The following is a 23052-nucleotide window of genomic DNA, read 5'->3' as shown; positions in this document are numbered from 1 at the left end:
AGACGGCTTGCCTTCGCCTTGCACCCGCTGCACTCTGGTTTGAATTAGTGGATGCTCTTCAGGTCTCATACTATCCCCCCTTACAGTAGATATTGGATTTTCTCCCTCAAACTCTATATCTTACATCTGAAATATAACAGTGAATTGCTTCGGGGCAGCATGTGAGCGTACATGTGTTTGTTTGCGTAATGGAATGCTCGCCGTGATGTTGCTCACCATGTCAATGTGCAAATAAAGTCAGGATCTTGGCCCACGCAGAAATCTAATCAATAATGCTGTACTTGATCATGATCCAATTTGCCTGCTGCACTTACCTAACAGTAAATACAATAGCTTTTGAGTTTGCTGGCTCTTGCTTCACTTGTTTGTTTTTTTGTTGTTTTTTTTAATGTGTGGGTTAAATAAGGAATGCAGCCTTCCTGCTAGTGACATAACTCTACCATTCTTTCTTGCAGGCCTATAGAAGTGCTTGTCAACAAGGCAACAACACAAACTAATTTCTCAAAGGTCAGTGAGGTAGCAAGGAAAAAGCAATCCATGACTTAATACTCCATTCAAGCACCTCAGAAAACTTAACTGACATCAAAAAATGTTTCCACATTTTCTTACTGACCCCTGTGACCTGAGGAGAAATACACATATTTATGGCACTATGTGTTTGGCAGTTTGGTGGGTTTCTTTCTTAATAGGTGTTTGGAAGAACAAGAAAAGAGGAAGAAAAACATTTTTTTATTACAATGTGCAAAGTGCATATGGGAGGATATTTTGACCCATTGTTTTACCACACAGTGTCTTGATGCTGTCATCCACAGGCTGCTTTCTCAAGCTTATTACTTATGCTTGGTGGTCTCAATATTGGTGCTGTATTTTCAAAACACTCACTGATTTATGTAAGAACTTTTGTTTTGCTATATCCTAATAGTTCACCTACAAATAAAACCTTTGTCTTCTACTCAGTTTCATGCCCACTGTTTCACTGACAAAACAATGACATATTGAACACAATAAGTAATAATAATATAATAATAGCTCAGATTTATATAGCACCTTTCAAGGATACTTTACAAGAACACTACATAAGACATGGATGAACTAACTAAAAAGCAAGAGATGAGTGTTAGGGTGGTTATGTTTGTGGTTAGGTTTGTGGTGGTTAAGTTTGTGTAATTCTGCAGTATGCAAACATTCTCCAAGTGTGTTGGATCTGATAGTATAAAGAGTATATAAGTCTGATTAGTTCAGCAGCACAGACAGCATAATTGCAAAAACCATTCCTTCACAATAATTATTCCTCTTTGCAGACAAGCGCTGTATGACTCTTGAACACAGTGATGTGTAACTGTCCTAATAAAAACTGGATAATGGAACTGCAATGTGTGTAAGCATGCAACTTGTATTTTTCACGGCCAGTATATTGGTGAATACTCTCCCCAAGATATCAATGATAGAATGCAACAGAGGAAATCTGATAGATATTTATAGGTCTATCAAATTTGTAAATGGTGCCGCGTAAAAGGTTTGATGTTAAACTGAAATATAATTCTCTTCATGTATTGTGTAAGTAAATATGATCTGTGATGCTACAAGTATTCTGCATATTTCAGTTTTCAGAATCGTACATATAGTGGAAACAGCGTGTGGATTTATGCTGCTGGGGTGCGAGGGGGTTCCCATGGCAGTCGCTGACAGATGTATGAGACCTGTTGTTGCTAGGACACACTCTGTCAACTTCTTTGTTGTGCGAGTGACTGGCTCATGTAATAGTCCTGTTCAGCCTATTAACACCTTGTCAGCAAGCCCACGCAGTGTTGCTTGCGCATTGCTAGTCTTAGCTAACTAGCTTGGCCCCTGCCCCTGTAAGCCTTGCTTGCTTGTTAGTCCTGATTCCTACTCAGTTACTTTCTTCTCCACGATTATTTGGAGTTCTACGTGATTTTAGAAACTATTTATAGAGGTTGAACACACAGAAAGCCTATTTTACCCCTGGGGTTACTATTGTAATATATATATATAAAAATAAAACATCTTTTTCACCTTTTTGGTTTTTGTTAACAAAATAAGCACACAACTTAAAACAGGCTGATTTCTTGTCAAAAATTGTTCTGACTCACTGGATGTGGATAGCCAGCATTCTGCTCCTAAGTAGTAAGTTGCTAAGAGGCACATAAAGAAAAAAAAAATCAATATTTAAATTGATTTGTATGATAAGCACTGCTTCTGCACTGTGTGATCTATAGGATCCAGTTTAGCACTCTGCTAACTTAAATAGGAATAACACAATCCAATCCTTTGACTCTTGTAGACTTTCCAAATGTTGGACCAAATGGATTAAATTCTGATGATGAAATGAGTCATTTTGTGGGGATTGTGATGATAAACAAAAATAACAAAACACTGATTTATAGCTCGTCTTTATCGTCATGCCTCACTGAGCCAAAGGGCACCATGTGATAGATACTACTACAAAAATTGATGTCAAAGCCCATGTGTGCTTGCTACCATTTTGCAAGCTAAAATGAAAAGTAATATTAGCTTGACTTTAATTGTAAGTTTCACATTTGCGAGGCAATATGTTTCTGCTTCAAACCTGGCAGTTTGTGCTGTTGACTCTGGGCACAGACAATTTGAAACCGCATTTAAATAACTAAAGATCTGTTCTGTGCTGTTTACCTCCGGTCTCCTGATGATCTATCCCTGACATTTAAATTAATACTCATTTGAATATGTGCGCACACTACTCGTCTTTTCCCATCTCTTTTTAGTCGAGATACTCTCTCCTTTCCTCACTCTCTTCCACTCAGCTTTCAAAAGGGTTTATCACTTCATTGCACCCCAACTGTTCTCCACAGGGGATTTTGAGATAATTAGGATTTTTTAACATTAAGGGTAAATTAATGTTAATCTTAAAGAGTCCTTTATGAAACTCAGCACAAATAAAGTATTTTGTGGAACACGGCGATACGCCATCCTAAACTAGATGTTTCTTTGACTTTATGAGTAAGATTGATGTGTGGGAGAAATGATACACTCACAGCATCAAAGGTTAATTAAATGAGAGCTAATTAAATAAGTGGCTTCACGGGTGAAAATTGTTCATTGTGAATGGAGTAGTTATGGCACCTGAAAGGTATTTGAATGACTTCCACATCAGCTTTCCTCCATCCATAGACGTTTAATTATTATCACAGATGGAGGTGTTCTTCAATCACCAAATTCTGAACCCTGATTAGGCCTGACATTTTACTCCAGAGTGTCAAAGATTTTCTCCATATGTGCAAATGAGTTCAAAATGTCTTCATTATGCAAATCAGGTGGGTAACATTTCAGAGACTCTAGGATAAACAGGACTCATTCTATGTAATAACACATGTATAATGATTGTGTTGTGACAAGATTACAGTACAATTTGGTAGGAAATGATTGACATGATGATTAAAGTAGCAGCATTTATGTCACTGTTGTGAGTTTTGTACAGAGATTATTACTGTGCAAACCAGTGAACAGAAAACCCACATGCACTGACAGTGTCAACAGAAATATGTTGTCATATATTGTGAACACAAGGGGGCAGTATGGAATCATAATCCCTGAGTGACATCCTCACGCAAATGAGCAGAGTTCAGGCTTTCTAAACAGAACATCTTCACATCTTTGATATGTGATCATAAATGGTGATCTCCGCCATATACTCCAATGTGCCTTTTTCACTCTCTTTATATATTTTTGAGCTGTTTAGACTGCATTTGCTACAGACAACTAATGCCATCTTCACAAAACATAGAAGGAAGAAAAACATAGAAGTATGATATAACGGGGAAAAAACTCAGTCAGTGTTAACACTCAGTGGCATCTTGCATTCTGGATTCTTGATTTTTTTGCTTTGTGTGCCTAATTAGTAACTCTGAGCTCATGTAATGTCATCAAAGAGGTTGTTTTGTAATGTGAATGGTTCACATCTGACTGACCAAGAGACACTTAGAGGGAATGTTCAGCTCATTAGAGAAATGACTCATTGTTTTCTGTCCTTTCTCCATTCCTTCCTTGACTACAGGCTTGGTCACAACCCCTGGGCCTCACCCCCCTCCTTCCGTGCTTGTGTGAATAACTCAATAACTCCCATCCATGGCACAATTAAGGCATTATTACACCCTCCACTGGACCTCATGCTCCGGGGTGAAAACATGGGGGCAGAAGGGGCCTGGCCCGACCCCCATTTCTATCCCAGCCCACTGTGAAGCCTTGGCTAGTCTTATCCCTGACCCATTTTACACTCCCCATGTGCCTCGTTTCTACACAGACACACAAATGGTCTCTCTGACACGCTCGTGGCACGCACACACACACACACTCAAGTCCCCCCCCCCACCCTTTCGTTGTCTCCATCCAGTAAGCAGAAACATGGCATTGTGAGTCACGTCAGCGCCAGCAGCTGTGCAACGGGCGCCATGTGGGGCACTCATTCGGCCAAGCAGTGGGTGGGGGCGGGGTGGGCATCGTTAGGGGTTGAAGGCTGTGTGTGTGGGCACCTCTCTTCTGTCTTTTTCGTTTACCCATCTCCTCTTGTGGCTCTGCGTGAAGGAAGCCATCTGCTTACTGCCAGTCATCTAAAGCTATGAAAACGTCTGTGACACTTTGCACTTTGAGCCTCATCCACCCACCTCTTCCCTCACACACAGGATGAAACCATGCTGAGACCCACTGCTGACCGTCTTTGGCTTTTTCACTTTTCTGACAACTCTTAGTTGCCATTTCCCGCAATTGTTATATAGCTTTGCAGCTATTGTGCCGATCCTTTTCACCTCAGACATGTTGCCATATTGTGTTGTTGTTTGGTTGGCACTGGTCTAGCATTGTCATGTTAATTTTTTTTTCTTTGCACACTCAAAGGAGAGCCTTAGCAGTGTTTGTGTCAGCTTCTAAAGAAAAAAAGAAGGTTTGAATAAACTTTAACTGCCAGAGTTTCATTGGACTTTATCTGCCCGAGCGTCTTCCATTGAATGTGTTGCATTCCTTATTAAGCATGAATCAACTCTGAAACTTGTACTCCAACATAGTTTATCTATGCAATAAACCATGGGCATTGAGTCAATATTTTTGTTCCCTCCCAAGTTGATCAACAGCAAAACAAAAGCTCCTTTTATTCTTTATCACTGAATCAACTCCAGCACCACTCTCCTGATAACATCAGAGACCAAGGTCTTGTTTTCTGTATTCTAGCTTTGGGAAAGCTTTTCCTTTTTTTGTATTCAGTGGATTAACTGAAATAAAGGTCATTACTTACTTGCATCAAACAGCAATAAATAATGTTTCACCACGATTAACAGGAATTAACTAGATAAGCTCGGGTTTCAAACAGCCATGTCTCAAGCTGCCGAAACAACTGCTCATGTTATTCTCTTAGAAACTATCTCTGTGTCCACCGTCCATGTGTTATTAATATTCATACACGCTAACATTTTCTTGAACGCTTCCAACTTGAAAAGACAAATCTAACAAATGGACTTGCAATAGAAGAGAGGCTTGCACTCCAAATGTCACGTCTGCAGGCTGTTTTGAATGCACTCCAAATGAAAAGCAATTTAAGACTTCTAACCATTAGAAAGAGCCCTCACCACTGAAGTGCAAACCAAACCTTAATTAGGAAAATGATGATTGTTCTGTGCACATGGCCAATTTGCTTTACAATCGGCCAAGCCTCTTTTCCTTATACCACCCCCCGACAATTTATATACTTCAGCCTGTCTACATTTTCAAAATGTCAACATGCCAGAGATTAAATTAAAACAGGTCTCTGTAAAGAAGACACATCTATCACATCAGTACTGGCAGAAGATTAACTGGTTGACATTTCTCTCCACTAAATCGGCACAATAGGACCTGATTCAAAAGATTCTTTGTCAACAAGCCCTGTAAAACACACAGTGCATGATGGAGAATGTAATTAAGTCAAATATCTGTCACACGTCTGATTTTTGCTTCTTCCCCAAAGAACTCTAAAAGATTGTATGTTGACTTTTGTTTGTGCTCAAATGTCAAGGACACCATGCAATTATGTTGCTGAAAACGTCCTTTCAGTCAATTTGACCATAAATCAAGACGCACACACACACACGCACACACGTCTGAGTGCACTGATGCACATTTAATGATACATGCCCGCAGCCCCATGCCTCACCTGTTATATTATGTGCAAATACAGCCAGAATAATTAACAGTCTAATAAGGGGAGCTAATATTTGATCAACCCAAATTGCCCATAGTATGAGTCCAGTCAACAGTGCTGGAACAAACAAGAGCAAACCTTAACACTGGGAAAGGTCATGGGATCAATAATTCATTTAAGATGCTCCCTGGGATTGACTCTGCAGTCGCCTTGTAATCAGGGGGAGAGATTTATTTATCTTAACCAACTTTAAATCCACATTCCTATGCTAGAAAAAACATTGCGCCACCTCAGTCAATTTTCAGTGCCCTCGCAAGGCCACGGGATTTTCTGTTTTATTTACCCCCCAGGAGCTGGCAAGGAGCGAATCTTAAATAATACTTCCACTACAGTGGACTAAGCATCTATTAAGGAAACTTTGATGGAAAAAAAAGAAAGGACAAGTCCAAGGTTAGAGTTGTATTTACAGTGCAAGTCTTCTTATCGAAAACATGTATTACTCTAATGTATTTCGTTGATTGAAATCCTCACAGCAAGATAAAAACATGTGGGATAAATCTTTGGATCTTTTCCAACCACATATGATGAAGGGGTCGGTCGAAGGAGCTATTTTATTAAATAACACCCTAGTCATGATTTATGCATTCAATATAATGAAATATTTCTGAAAAAGAGCATGCTTTCCAATGCTTTGATGTATCCATCATTTAGTTAGCATGGCATTTCAGATGTGCAGAGCTCACACTGACTTTATGTCTGATTCACAGACTGAACCACGTCCTCTGATTTAAATATGCAGCCCTGCTGAGTGGAGGCATCCAGAGGCTATGTCGGCTTAAATGCTACAAAACCTGCCTGGTCGGAAAGATTTACCAAGTCGCCAATCAAAGCCGTGTCCAGGTGTGAAACTGGATCTCTCTGAATTCAATACCTTGAAATAAGGATGCAAATTTTGAGTGTTTTCTTTGCACGTTCTACTCCTCCTAGCTGATGTGCAGCCATCACATGTTGTATTACTACTTAAGGGACTGTCACGAGATTCCGTGTTTTTTTGTGAAAGACAGATGCTACTTGAGTAAGTTTTACCACCGAAACAGCTGTGCTTAATAAACAAATGACTATAAAGGAGGCATTTCATAGGCAATTGCGTCAAGGAAGCAGCAGTGTGGAGTTGTGCTTCAACATGTCACTCAACTCACTTTCCCGCTTGCTATTAGACCATATGGTTTACAGTTTGGAGTCCATAAACAAGTTTGACTGACACTCCAATCAGACTGTCATTGCAGACAGAAAGAGTGAGGCAATTTTAGTCCTAGTGTAAATGTTGGCTAACACACAACAATATAATGACCTCAACAATATCATGTTGGTTTTGTTGGAGGGATTTTAATGACTTCATGTGCTGTTCAGCCTGTTCACTACATCCCTGGCACGGCTTTCTCTCTCTCACCATGTAAATACCTGCCTGTAGATAATTTTGTAATAGAGTGCGTCGGCGCACCAAACGCTTACTCTGCCATTCGCTCTAAATTTGTGCCTTTGTTAAATTGGATTCCAAATGCAATTATCTGCCAAGGTAATTCATGACAGAGTAGCCTGCTGTAACTGCTCATTTGAAAGGATGCAGAGTCATTTATGTGTCATTTTGGAACAATACTGTATCTCTTGGAAGAGGTGAGGCCCACGGGGAGCTCGGCAAGCTCTCTACTTTGTCAGAAGAGGCAGGAATCAATGATTAGTGCCTTCCAATAACTAGTTCCAAGGAGAGTGTTTAAAGCAATACTGTAAGCAAATGTCTGGCCTAGATCTGTTTAGTAATGAGCTGGATCTCTATGATTAGTCAAATCCATCACAAATGGCGGTATTTGTATAATGTTTGCAAAACACAAGCATTTTTTTATTCAGCACAGGAAGCCTTTCCAGGGAAGTCATGTTGCTGGCAGATGGAGTCTCAATATCAAGACCAGGCTGGTTATAGCACTTGCTTTGAAGTAACCTAATGGAGGCGCGGCGAGTCCTTTGTCTGTTTGCATGCTAGTTTGATGTGTAGCAGTGAAATGCTTCTTTTTTTTTCTTCTTCTGATGCGAGACTTCAAGAATGCTACGTTTCCATGCAGGCTGCAAGTGGATTAATCCAGCTAAAGAGTAATTGCCCTTGCATTGTATTGACTCTATGCATGAGGGAATTCAAATCACTTTAAAGTTTCAGTTCTGTAGGATTGGAGCCAGTGCTTGAGACAAGCTAAGGTGTTTATGTGAGTTCATTTAATTTGGAGTAAGACTGCAATGGTCCTATTAATGGATTAAAGGACTGCGTGTAAATGTAATTGTGTGAATCTGCTGACTGCCTAGGAAAAGATCAGAGGGGGAAGTGAATAAACAGCCTGCTCTTAACAAACACTGTAAAGTACGCTTGTCTGGCACAGAATGCTGAAAATAAGACTGATCAGTGGCCTGCTGCACAACAGTGAGGCAGCCATGGGTGAGTCATACATGTGACTGTGTGATTATCTCTATTCTTGAGCCACCACACCTGCAGACAATTGTTGTAAAATGTGTTGTTGTTATGCCCCAACCTCGGGAGGCCTGGGCAAACAACACATTGCCACTGACCCAAAATAACCACATAAGATAACATAATAATCAGATCCATGGGATTTTTTAAACAAACATCATGAAAACAAGACAATAAAACTCTAGACTGAGACGCAGCAGGACCAGCAGTCCCCACACCAAAGGCTTCACTGTTCTGCTGCTGTCAGAGGAGCCTTTTAACACCTCCTTCCCCATCCAGGTGCGATGCATCTCGTTAGGCAATGCAATACACCTGGGCAGATCTGCAGAGGAGGGAAAAGGTGCAACAGCACAAAACATATACATCCTCTTAGAGCTTGTTTATTCCTGGTGTTAATAAATGTCTTAGGCCATCTGATCATGACTGGACAGCGTTAAATACGTGTATAAATTACCAAGATGCATTATGATTGATACAGTCAAACGGTTTGCTGAGGGTTGACCTGGACTATTAGACAACTTATCTTTTGTAACAGAAATACTACTGCATCCCCTAACAAGTACTATTTCATCAATGCAGGATATGGTGGTTGTTTTGGTGACAGCACTCTAATGCTGTGTAACTTGCCCATTTAATGACAAGATGTTAGAAGGAGACATGTTGATTTCTGTTGACAGCAATATCTCCAGCTGCTCTGACCACAGACTGTACAGACGGGGTGCGTGTGGTCTCTGAGGACTTCCTCACAGACATCAAGTCATCGGGTACTAGAACTGGTCTCCCTGCACGCACTCTTACCCTGGGGGTGCAGAGGTCAAAGTCTGTGGCCTCCAAATCTGTGCTGGCTACCAAGAGCACAGGCAGGGTGAAGGAGGAGGAAAGTGGAAGCAAATCCAAGAAATCCAAGACTGTACAGACTAAGCCTCCATGACATCACCCATTGGTTTGTGGACTCTCAGTTAGAAGCCCCAGGTCTCCATAGATTTTTTGGAGCCAGAAGTGACCATATTGGATGAGAGGGTAGAAGTGTGGAGGAGTGAAGGTTGGATCTACATCACAGACTGTAGCAACGCCTGGCAGACAGCCTGTGCTTCAAATGAGTAAGCCCTTATAGATGCATAACTTTGGGTCTATGTGAAATGTAAACCAGTGAGTTATGAAAAAAATTACCCTCCACCCTTACACTTATAATGGATGGTGAAATTAGCTATAGAGACCAAAATGGTTTTTGTACCAAGCTGTAACTATGTTTATTTCTGCTGTAAAGTTAGGCATTTTAACGTTGAGGTCCATGGGGAGTTACTCTGCTTTGGTGCCAGCCTCAAGTGGCCTTTAGAGGAACAGCAGTTTTTGGCACTTCTGCATTGGTTTCATTTTTCAGCCTCAGAGGTTGCTTCTTGATATTGATACAACCGGTTATGTATCTAGAGAGTATGCTTGCAAGTATGCTAGCGAGTATGGACATTATAACAATACACAACGCCCTTTGTAGCACAAGTGATGCAGGCAGTATCAAAATCTGCAAACAAGTGTTGAGCTTGGGACGCATGATAAACACAGGTGTAAATGCTATGTCTGGGCCGTCAACATGTTAATACCACGTATAAACAGGGTCTTAGTTTCGTCTTTATTTTCTATCTAATGTGATGTGATTGGTACAAATCACGAAAGCAGAGCAGAGTTTCAATTAAAATTTAGACCACACTAACGTGCTATAAAACTACACCTATACTAAACTTTTACTTGACAACCAGGGATTACATTGGCCAGCAAATGTCAGCTTTTTGACAGTTATCACCTGCAGTTGTCCGGCAGAAGAAAGCATCAATGGCCAAATTGTCCTGTGGAAATTTGCTCTAATAAATGAATCCATTAGCAGCAAATGGCCTGATATTTTGTGACCTATAAGATGTATCAAACAGCTTAAATATGACTTATATTATGCAGAGCAGACGAGATTTTAATTACAGATGGATCTATTTACCCAGATGAACACAGGCTATATTGGCTGTCAAAAACAAAACAAAACAACTTTGGTGTAAACCCTGTTGCCTACATACAGTTACTGGGTTTTATGTATGTTACAAGGTTACAAGGTAAAGTTATTCTAATTTGAAGGAGAGCACTAACTTTTAGTACAAAATAATGAAGCAGCAGAAACCAAAGGTATGTAGAAATTAATTAGTTTCAACATATGCATAACTGAGGTGATAAAAAAAGGCAGAAAAATCAGAGACAACAAGTGCTAAATGCAGCAAGCAGACCACAGGGGATTCATTATGGTTATATTTGTAAAACTGGTTTGTTTTTGCTTAATTATGATTGTCATGCACATGTCGCAGTGTTCTGCTGTGTTCTGGAATGTTTCACCTGGGGTATTAATGATTTATGTATTTCTCCTGAATTGTATATTTTGTTGAAATATTAATGAGAATTTCATTTAATTTTTAATTGTTTAGCAATGGGTTTTTTAATGAAGACTGGTCAATGCAGAGAATGGCCGTCTTTACATGGTATACACAGCATGCCAGAGCAGAAGCGGAAACTCATCATTTCCAATCTACCCAAGTTAGTATCATCCTCTCAGTGAGACCCCTGATCAGAACTATTTGTGAATGCAACCTTTTAGACTCTGCAAATATCCTACTGACCTTCTGAGCAAATGATATATTCTTGTAGTAGTAAGAACATCCCCTGTGAATCACTCTCCAATCTGCTCGTTAATTCCCACTGACAGACAATAGTGCAAAATAAACACAAACTCAAACATCATTTTTATTCTCCAAATATACAGAGCAAAAGCATCATAGATTCACAGACCAGTACAGTTAAAATACAACCATTTTTCTTTTTTTTTTCTTAGATACAGAGGGCCACTGCTTGAAAATAGTGGTTTACCCAGTAGAATTTACATGTTGTCTTTTCATTACAATTATGCTTATGGTTCACTATTTATACAAACTCTTTGAAATGACCATCTAAGTTAAGTACTTTTTTCAGACCTGGGTCATGTAGTATTTGCAAAAGTAGTTTGCGTTATTTGGAATACAGAGCAATTCAACCAATCACGGAGAAGCGCACTCATTTGACTTTCAAATGCTTGTCTGTGATTCTTTCAATTTTCTGTGACTTAGAGCTCACTGTATGCCGCAAACCAGACCACACTGATTCCTGGTGTGTCCTGCAGGCAAAAGCAAACTTTGAGGATTATTTGCAAATTCTATTTAGTCCAGGCCCTTTTCCTTACAGTCGCATGTTATTAAAGTACTAACAAGGTATTGATTGGTAGAAAAGAAAAGTGAGAGAGATAGAGTGAAACAGAGTGGTAGAAAGCATTTACACAGTAAAGAATGATGATCACTGTAATGTTTCAAATGGCATCTTCCCTAATGTGTTCCATCACAGACTGCAACACTTATCATACAATGAGGGAGACTTTAAATAGCCTCATGTAAACTGCCCTTTGCAAGCATAAGCGAGATACTGGCAGTACTAATGTTCAACATTTCTTTATCCAGTTTTTCCCCAGTTTATTTTGGCCAAGCCAAAAGTTTTATGCAGTAAACAAATATAATGCAGCCAGTGGGCACAGAATCCATCACAAACACTGACCACCGAGTGTCCACTCCATACTGATCATAACCTCTGACTCTCACCCTTTGAAATGTCTGTATCCTATGTACTACAGGCTAGTCTTTAGCATCTCTGAATAATAGACTCCCCTACATCCTCCACTCTAAAAGAGTTGCTTTGTTTTATCAGGAAAGGGCAGCAACCCCTTGTAATTGTTCCGGGTCTTTGTGTTTATTCATCTGTTATGCCCTGGCATCTGTGCGGTGCTTGTAGCCAGGCAAACAGGCGCCGCCAGCACCAGCCGGAGAGGCGTCCACAGGTGAGCAGGGCAGACTTTGTCCCACATGGGCTTTGATTCCCAAAGACTGACATGGCACTTGCATCCTGTGGTACTCATATGCCCACTGTAGCTGCTGCCATGGGAGGGATGGGACAGAAGGCTGGCCTATCAAATATTTATTTGTTTGCTGTGCAGTGTGCAGACTCTCTGGACTGGGAAAATGCATTATGTTTGGATCAGTGCGGGAGCTGCATCAGATAAGTAAAACTGGACCCTTTGGAGAGGGAAATTTGTTTTGTTTTTTTAAAGAGACATGCTGAATGTCTGCATCCTAATAGGTTTTGAATGATGTTTGAATCCTGGACCTGTGGACGTAAAATGATGCATAACATATGCAAATAATATTAATGAAAACTGTATCCTGTCCCATGCAAACTACATCACACTGTAATTGACTTTTGCTGATATCAAGGAAGGAATTTGATCCTGCACTCAAATGCTGAGAGAAATATGTAAAAAAAATGACACTGGCATACTTGACAGTCATCATGGTGCCAAATGCAATATATTGCTGGGCATCTGGGCATCTCTCAGAAGGGCTGAAGGTATAATAACCTCTTACTGCATCTCACTTCAAAGCTGTCCCAGCTAAGCTCAGCTTCTCATCCTATAGCCTCCCATGTGCTCCGTGTACAGAGTGTAAGTTTTCCCCTCGTGAGATCTGGGGGAAGAGAAACCGCTCGCATAAGGCTTTCATGTAATTTGTGAGAAACAAGTAAGGTTGATGAAATTTTTGGATGGGAAACAAAGTGAAAATGATTGTCTATCATACAATTTTGATGCCATGTGGATTTGTGGAGCTCTAATATAGTGGAATATGACTGAGAAAAGAAAGAAAAGCCAAGGAGAAAAATTGTATACAGAGAAAGACAGCATTAGAGATTTATATACAGTCTGCTAAGTGCCAAGCTGGATTATCAGCGTTGAAACAGAGCTTTTTGTCTTAAGCTGTACAATGGGCACCAATCCATTTGTAAAATTAGAGTCCAAACCGCTGCCACTCAAGTGGAAAACCCCATTCAAATGCCCTGAATATAATCAAATGTAAAGTGCTTACAACAACTTGCTTTTGTTTGAAATGCTGTGCATGGTTTTTCATGGGTTGTTTCAGGCTCAATTCATCCCAATTGACTGCTCCACTACAGAGGATACTAAAGAAAGCTACCTAGTTAGATAACATATATTGTAACCTAGTATACTTTCTGTTCCGATTTGACAGAACTAAAGTGACACTGACATTGTGAGCCACTGTTTTCACTCCTTCTACAGCAATCTACTGTTATTTTCCAGGAACTTCTCTTTACCCTTCAAACAACTGATCAAATAATGCACAAGCTGATTCTATAAAGGTATGTCTGGAACAGAACCTTGAAAGACAAATGAAGCTTTGATGGCTAAAATCAAATGTGATGTAATGTATGATGTAACTGCGGCTGTTACAAAAATGATCTATGTTTACTGTAAATTCTTGCCCTCGTCAAAGGGCCTGCTTTGACAGCTTAAAGGCTCATTCATGCTCCCTTTACATACGCAAATAGATCAGTTCATTTCAAACTGTCTCTGTCTGCATACATCCGTGCGTCCTTTATGTTGGCAAAAATGAATCCACTGGATGGCACTCGAGGGCAGAGAGGGGAGGGTCGTAATGTGGTACCTTTTTACAGAGGTAGTGTTATAGACTGCGATAGTCTTTGAGGTCATTAAATATATCATAACGCGGATAGAGTTTTTGTTTCACTATATTAGTTCTTTTACGATTTTTCAAAATGTCTTTGTATGCAGTGCGTGTCTGGCTTGACTAGGCTACACTGCCACCACAATTTCCGCTGGTACTCATCTGTTTTTATCCGCATCCATAAGCTTTCAGAAAACAATACTGGCGACATTAACGAGTACGGACAGAGGGCTCCTTCTGTGTTAGTATGCGTATCTCAAGTCGAGAATAAATGAGCCTTAAGGAGACGACAATAAGCTCTGATAACGACCCTTGTTTGATTATGATTTGGTTAACCTCCTAACCCTAACATCTTATTACGAGGTCCAAATTTTACTTGAGACACTGAAGTGTGGTGTGTGGTTGCATCCAGTTTATAATAAAAGATAAAGGATTTTTGCCCATTTGCTTGACAGTATCTGCCCTACGCACAAATCTGCATTAGCATTCCCAGTGTTTAGTACTGCAAAAAAAGCAACACCCTCCCAGTCATTACTTTGCACACTTTGACAACGATACTCTTGACAGCAGGCTCACTCTGAACTTTTCAGGAGCTTTTGGGTAGCTGCAAGTTAAATCACTACTGTCTCCCAACTAAAACAATACAGTGTCATTGATTAAACAATAAATCCAATTTCATATATGTCACATACAGTACAGAACAAAAAAAAAACAAAGAAAAAAAAGGATGCACTTTAAAAGAGTCAGTGTGACACCATCAGCTCCACAGCAGCCAAAAAAAAAAACTAACAGCAGAGAGCAAAATAAAACACGTTTTCTAAATTTGCTCTTCATGTCCCTTCATGACCGGCACGATCACAGGTAGGTATACAGTCAGGGTGCACTAAGCTCCACTGTCAACAATGATATTGACAATAGCAATGGGATAACCACACAATAAGAAGCTCAGCTAAAATATAATGTTTACATTTCATTCAACAGGTACCCTCAAGTATATGGCTGATGATCTGCGGCGTTCACAGGAGAAACTCACAAATACAACACAAGTTGCAGTTTGTGGGCTTTCCTCCCGCGTGCCTTGGAGCTGGATTTGGTGCGGTAACACCGTGGAGGATGCAGCTCCCTATCAACAGAAGAACTGATAGTGTATGTCTATCTCTCTTAGTCAAAGTTTGTATTGACACAGATCAAACAGACCCTCAAGGCAAAATAGATATGGACAAGAAGAGGCGCTCATGTCTCATTTAGAGTCCTCCGTGAGGGAAATTAGATCTAGAGAAAGAAATTACAGTCACGTATGTACACTGATATTCTTTTTGTGTCACAGTAAAATAATGACTCAGGGATTTAAAATGAGATCTCAGCCCCTCTTTATCTGCCCAGCTCTGTGGCCCAGATACTGCTGCGGAGAGAAAAACAGTCGCTCTTTTAAACGTTCGAGACGTCTGTGGGCACACGGAGAAAGTTTTCTTCCGCCCACGCAGGGGACGAGTTTCATCAAGCCCAGCTTAACATACAGTGTTTGAAACGGAAAGGTGGGGAAAGGACAGTTATTGCTTTAACAACTGAAAACCACATGCACATTCATTTTTGTGCTTCGAACTACAAGGAAGCAGCAGGACATGGGCTTGCACTCATTATCGCGATGTTCGTGCTGAGTGTTTCAACACTCCAAACAACAGTCTCAGTTTTTCTGAATGACAATCTTCAGAAGGCAAAAAATGGTCTTTGCCAGGGTAGCTGATTGTCACACAAAGCCTTTGTAGTATTCCTGCCCAATTTCACTGCGGAAACCAAGTGTTGAATATTCAAATTCCAAACTTGTGTTGTCTCTGTGTTGGCAAATAACCTCTCTGTGGCACAGTTCTGATTATGGGTTAAAAAAGGAGGTGGTTGATGAGTTAAGCTTGAGGGAAATATAAGGCTTCTTGATCCACTTTTTGGGACATTGAGAAGTCTAAACAAGTCACACTGTGTATTAAAGCCAACCAGCCCCTGCTTTCCAGGCGTCCAAAGGAAACTGTAACCTTGTTACTTTAGGGGCTTCTGGGAGCTGATTCTATCACAGTTTTACAATCCTGGCTGCTCGTTAAACCCTGTCCAAATGCTCTCCATCCCCTTGTGGTCAGACGTGGGTCTGCATGCGCTTCTGGAGCGGCCGGGTGAGGTCTGAGTTCTGTGAGGAGGACTGGGAATAGTGGGAGGAGGAGGAGGCTGATGCCTTGCTGTCTTTGTCGAACTGCACGTAGCCGTCCGGCTTACTGTAGCTGCTGACGCTGCTGTCACACTGTGTGTCGATAAAAGAGCTTGAGTCGCTAAGCGAGCCGCGCTGGAACTCCCGCTCGCACAGCTCAATGGAGCTGCTGCCCATACCAAGCACGAAGCGCTGGCTGTAGTCATACAGCCGGTTTGGACCTGCTCCCAGAGTGGAGTAGATGTTGGTGAAGGACATGCCTGTTGGTACCCGCTGCTTACCCAATGTACCAGTGTTGGTGGGGTTCCTCACTTCTGTGGATTGATTCCCAGCCATGGTAGGTGTGTGGTGCTCTTTAAAGGTATTGACACTGTAGTAGCCATTAGTAGGGTCCTAAAACACAAGAAAGAAAGAAAGATCATTATTATCATCAGTGGCATAAGGACAACATCAACGTTGCTTATTACCCAGCAATCATCAGTGCATATCTGTATGACAAAAATACCATAGAAAATAAGACATTATTACTTCATTGTTTGTTTTTATTGTGAGTGTACAGTAAGCATCATATTTTATTATAGATGATAGATTTCTGACTATTTTACAAAAAACAAAAAAACAAACAAAAAACAAACCATGACAGAGATGTGTCTGCTTTTTTGAGGGAATATATATAGTAAGTGGCTTCTTTTAAGAAAATAATAGTTTTTAGAACACAGGTGTATATAGAAAGTGGTTTTCTTTCATATAGGTCTAATTTTCTGTATTGTTGGATGGGCCCTCCTACCTCATGGGCCCTCCTACCTTATGGGCCCCAGTGCAATCGCACTGCCTACATTGTCTACATTTACACCCCTGATTATTATTATTGTTATATATTTTCTCTTTTTCCCTCAGCATTACGTAATAGAAAATTAATACAGGAAAAAGAGGGGAAAAACAAAACCAAACCCTTTTATATGCATTTACGAGTCATTTTCTCAAAGCTCAACAGGAGCCAAGGTCAAACTGGCAGTAATTACCTTTCAAATTTCTGAATAAATAGGAAAACAGGCTGCCGTGTATATCATAAGAAAGAAACGCAAAACAGTAGCGAAGCTTAATTCTAGGATTTAGTCAGCCCCTACGCTAACCTTAAAATCGTGTTTCTTGCTAATTAAGTGGGCCTTGATGATTCATAGCTTGGCATCCAACGTGTCACTGCAAAGTTCACTCACATACCAGCTTTAATTGGACCTAAATGGATTGTAGTGTCTGCAATTTCATGTTCGCACTGAAATAACTCCGTGCTGTTGCTAAGGGTCCAATAAGGGCATGATTGTGTGTGTGTATGTGTGTTTTTCATGTCCTCTTGTGAATGTATGTGAATGTCAAGCAGAGTGAGCATGGTGGCAAATCCCAAAGGAAGAATGCTTATAATGGGGAAATGAGAGAGACAACCTGAGAGGATTCTCGTTATGCTAGTCATTATCAGACAGCAGACAGGAAGACTGTTTGCACCTGGCCTTCATCCCTTGTTCAGTCCCCCCCTGTGCTCTCGCCTTGTGCATGCTGTCATTAACTGGGATCAAAAAAATCCGGCCCCAATGGGAGCAGGTAAGCAGGCAGACACAACAGAAGCACACTCCAGAGAGCCAACGCCAACGTCCGTTTGGACTGAAGGACTAATGAACGGGTCAGAATTTGTGGCAGCTCCAGTATGCTGCAGAGTCTGAACAAACATCACCTGTATCACTCATACAGAGTCAGAATGGTGATATCATGTTTGTTAAATATAAACTGCAGTGTGAGAATTCATCCACATTCCATCTACAGTCAACCACCAACAAGAATACGGGTCATAGGTGGAAGAAACACCTGCTGAGATAATCCGCTGTGCTTGATTTACCGATGCATTTACATGAAAAGCAACAAGGGAGTTTGTCTCAAGGTATAGTAAACACTTTCCCCACACGTTTGAATATATTTTACAGAAACTTGTACATAAATATTGAGAATCTCTCTTGCACAAGGACAGGATGTAGAAACAAATTGCTGCTTCTGTGTATTTTGATAAGATTTAAAGATTGTGTGTAGTATTTAGGGAGAAATAATAGGCAGAAATAAAATATGATAAAATAACTAGAAAAGGCAATTTCTGAAGAAATTGCAAGCGTGAATGCTCAGCTTACGCAATGCTGCAGTGCTCATACTAAATAGCTTACGCTACGCTGAAATGCCTGCTTGAATGACTTGAACGTGAAGTAGTATAAACACCTAAAAAAGTTTGAATACGTTAAATTTGGTTGAATGTCTTTAAAATTTTGAGTGATACTAATCATGTAGAATATGTTTAAGCTTGCTGAAAAGCTGACGCTACACTGCAATGCTTGCTTGAATTTTTTAGCAGACGGTGAAGTAATAGGAATATCTGAAAAAGTTGGAATGAGTTTAATTAGTATGAATGTCATTAAAATTAAGCAATATCACACGAGAGGGAGTGATGTTGTGCTGGTATATCATCACGGCTGTGATTTGGTTGTAGCCACGATAATTGCCAAAGATAATTATAGCTGTGATGATATACAGCACAACAGACGTGATATTGCTTTTATACAACAGTTCTTGAAGCGTCTTTTATTTGTTAATAGTAACAAGTGACAACAGATTATGATTTGTTTGTTTTCTTAATGATTTTTTTGGCTCCGCCGACACAAATAGTTCCGCAACCGCTGGACGTGCTAGCCGTTGCCTTGCAACACATAAATGTTTTCCTGCACGCTGCTTGCTAATCTGTGTTAGCTCTGTCTTCATGTATTGCACAGAGCAGATGCTTAGTATCATGAATAGTTATCTCTGTAATTTCAGTGAAAACAGAGTCTGTTAACAGACAATTTGTGTGATTCAGATGAGTTAGTCTGATAAGACAGTTCGTCGCTCCAGTGTGTGTCCGCTCACTGCCGTGATCTCCGTCACCTCAAGTTCTGTATTAGACAGGGTGTGTGTTTGTCGGTGTGTCGCTCAGGCTGTGGATAGTGTAAGATGTAAGTGTGTCCCTGTCTCACTGCACATCTGTGTAACATCTATAACAGCTGGTTTACTCCCACTGAACGGCGGTTCACCAAAACCCGTCCGTCACAGCTGCTCCCTCCTGGGCTTCCTCATAACTTTTAGTAACTCCAGCATAGATACAGTCAGCTTAAGTCATACTTTAAAATTCCCGACCTTTCTTGCTCGCCCCCCACTCCTCTCTCTCCTCTCTCCTCCCTCAACCTGACCAACTGACAGCTACTTGAACAGCGCCAACTAGCTGCTTGAACCTGTGCTTTCACCGTACTAACGTCCGTGAAGCGGAGTGATACATGCAGAGTTAAAAGTTAACAGTCCCAATGATATTGTACTCCAATATCAGCACTCATGAAATGCCTCTCGACCAATCAAATTGCTTGGTTGGAACTAACGGTTGTATAATGTTAAATAATACTCATCATGTAGAATATCTGAAATCCTGCTGAAAGCTGATGCAACACTGAAAAGCTGGCTTGTACTTGTTAGAAGATGGTGAAGTAATAAGAGTTGTTGAAGTGTGTAAAGAGGTCTAATTAGTTTGAATATGGTTGAAATATTTAATAATATCCAGAAAATACACAGAATGGTGTCTTACATGTGTTGGTTTATTTTCAAAACTGCTGATTTTTGCTGTAGAATACGCCAAATCCTGTGTGTGCGTGTCTGTTTGTGTGTCAGAATGTTGGTGTGTCCAGCAGTCCTGACAAGTTGCTGTGGTAACAGTCACTGCTGGGTGAGGTGCTGGGTCTGCCTGTTAATGTCAGAAATTTGAGGTGAACATCCACTCAAACAAATGGCCCTCAGTCAATGACAATACTTCCAGGACACTTCAGACATATACTGTTAGAGAGACGGCAGCCAGAGGAACATTTCTGTGTAAATTCTGTGTCTGAAAAGTTTAACGTGAGATTTAGCACAGGCTAAAGTGATGCATGAACTGCTGCTCTGCAGAGATTTCTGGAATCATCTTTCATTGAGTTATATGCGACAGTTGGTGGATTTTTCCCCTTTCAGGCTCACAGTAGGAGCTGTGTAAATCTGATTGATTCCGAAGTCACATCAGAGGAAGTCACGTTAGAAAGAGCACATGTTTTACTATATTCTCACCAAAGACGGTGTGTGGCTAGCAACAGCTGTAGATGCCCTGGCAAGAGAGAGAGAAATGTTTGGGAGGCTGTCTGCACTGTCACAGTTTGTGTCCCTTACTCTAGGTGCGAGCATTCTCTGCCATAGGGACCAATGTTAAATCTTGATTTTGGCATTTTGACAAAGTTTCAAACAAGTCTGAATATTTCAAAAACTATAAGCGATATTGAAAAGTTGTATGCAATCTCTAATAAAGACATGATGTGGAATATTTTATAAGTGGAATGGAATTTTAACATGAAAGTATGAGGAAGGAGAAGTGTTTTGAATATGCTTGAAAAAAGGTGATGTGTTTCAAGATTGAACATTCCATCCCATAGACACATATGTTAAATCATGAAATTGGCATTTTGAGAAAGTTTCAAACAAGTTTGAATATTTAAAAAAAGTATGAATGATATTTGAAAGTATGAATAAAGACAAGATGCGGAATATTACAAAGGAGGAATGACGTTTGTGGGTGAATGTATGAAGGAGGTGTTAGGTTTTGAAACTGCTTGAAGAAAGTTGAACCTTTGGCATGTTTGAACATTCCATCCATTTAAATAAATGTGGAAAAATGCCCGAAAATGTTGAATATTTTGGAAAGTATGAATGAAATGAAGAAGTTGAATGGTTGAATGGTGAAGTTGAATTGAGCTGAATAATTTGAAGTTTGAATGGAATGCTTCGCATTTACACTCAATTATGTTTTCTTGTATTATCAGCTAAAAATAAGAACTATCGTGTTTTTGTTACCTCACAATTAGCAGTTTAAATCTACATGGGGAGTGGGTCCACTGCGTCAATATAGGGCCATTTGCATTTTTTGCATTGGCCACCACAGCTTGTTGTTTTTAATGTGAAACTGCTTTATTCATCTAAAATCTTACACACTGGACCTTCAAAGAGGTACCACAATGGATTTCTGATTGAATGTTATTTAACTTTTGGTTAATGCAAATATGCAGCTTTGACTCTTTACTACTGTGGTGTCCAACCTTTTTGAATGGAGTCCAGACTAGATCATGTGAAAATACCTGGGGGCTAGCTGCTTCTTGCACCAAAGGGATTATTAAAGAAACACTATCACAAACAAATGGGATAAGCACGACTGCTTCGTCTTTCAGCGAAAAATGTATTTAACTCTCCATATAGTAGTGTAACAGCTGTTAGCAGCGAATATTTAATTAATTTGAAATCTTGCAGTAATTGCAGTTTTACAGGTGACTTTACAACAGCAGAATAATGCACACATAGAAGAGAAGAGAAGGTGTCCTTTCATTGAAGTTAGCCTCTCAGGAAGTGAAAGGAGGCTTTAAAACATGAATCTGTAACAATCTGCCAAACCGTATGCGGATCATTTATTGCAAGAGTTACAAGTGGTAAAGTACTTTAATGTGCAATGGGAGAACTGAAAGCAAAGCGCCTTGTCGTCTGCACAGTCTGATCCATTCATTGCCATGTAAATGGGCGGATGGCTATAAATAGCACTAAAGTCAGTTTTTATTACATTCATTGAATCCTCCACTGAATAAGGCACATTTGGCTGGATCTGACCACAGTGACATTTTAGTATTTTTTTTTCCATATGTACAGAAACTGCCTGCATATCGGCTCCAAGAGGTTTATGCTGCAGCACTTTTGATATCAAGGGATTTACATATAGAGTTGATATCATTGATCAAACAGTGAATTGAGTGCATGGGGTCAGACTCATATTGAGTTTCTAAAAACAGCATTATTGTTTTTTGTTACCTGCCACCAGAGGGGTCGAAACTGGGCTGTAACTCATACCGTGTTTACTTCTTTCTCACATACTGATGGTGACAGTGGCTACTTAGCAGTGATGTGATCATAATGAGTACTGGTTGTAAAGATGAGATCATTGGGTGTAACACAGTGGGTCAATATTCTATATAGTGTGATTTAAATAACAGGATGAGCCTCTAATTGTATTTTCTCAGGATAGTATGCAACATGTTGCCAGTCAGAGAGTTTACCCACTTTTGGCTTAACTTTCACAATCAGACAAACTACAATGCTGTAAAAAGGTGAATTTTTGTTTTAAATTGTTTTGTGACTTGTTTTAAGAGAGTAGATTGCTTCTTGCTGAAATTAAAAAGTTTCCAGAGAAAATAAAAAAGAAAAGAGACTGAAAAGGCAAAAACCATCTGGGCCACAGTACAAAAAAAGAAATGTTTGTATTGATTTCTTACTGGATGATTAAAAATTATATTAATAATAATAAATAATCTTTTTTCTATTCTCATTATTTGGGAGGGGGGTGGAGGTACCAGGGGAAGTTTGCGTGGGCACCAAATGTGCTAGGTCTGGCACTGACTGTGCGCACTATTATATTAATATATTTAGGAAGCAATAGGGAATATTTGAATACATATGACGATGAATGAATGAA

General features: G+C 40.1%; 1 protein-coding gene across 1 annotated transcript in view; it reads right to left on the bottom strand.

Annotated features, from left to right (window-relative positions):
• Positions 1-15693: 15693 nt before the first annotated feature.
• Positions 15694-23052, bottom strand: part of kirrel3b (kirre like nephrin family adhesion molecule 3b) — a 189438-nt gene continuing 182079 nt past the window's right edge. The window contains exon 16 of the mRNA XM_042486954.1: positions 15694-16853. Coding sequence (XP_042342888.1) covers positions 16392-16853 — 462 coding nt within the window. The 3' untranslated portion in view covers positions 15694-16391. The remainder of the gene's footprint in view (positions 16854-23052) is intronic.

Source organism: Plectropomus leopardus, chromosome 5, assembly GCF_008729295.1.
Source record: "Plectropomus leopardus isolate mb chromosome 5, YSFRI_Pleo_2.0, whole genome shotgun sequence".
NCBI lineage: Eukaryota > Metazoa > Chordata > Actinopteri > Perciformes > Serranidae > Plectropomus > Plectropomus leopardus.
This window is presented reverse-complemented; position numbering and strand designations above follow the sequence as displayed.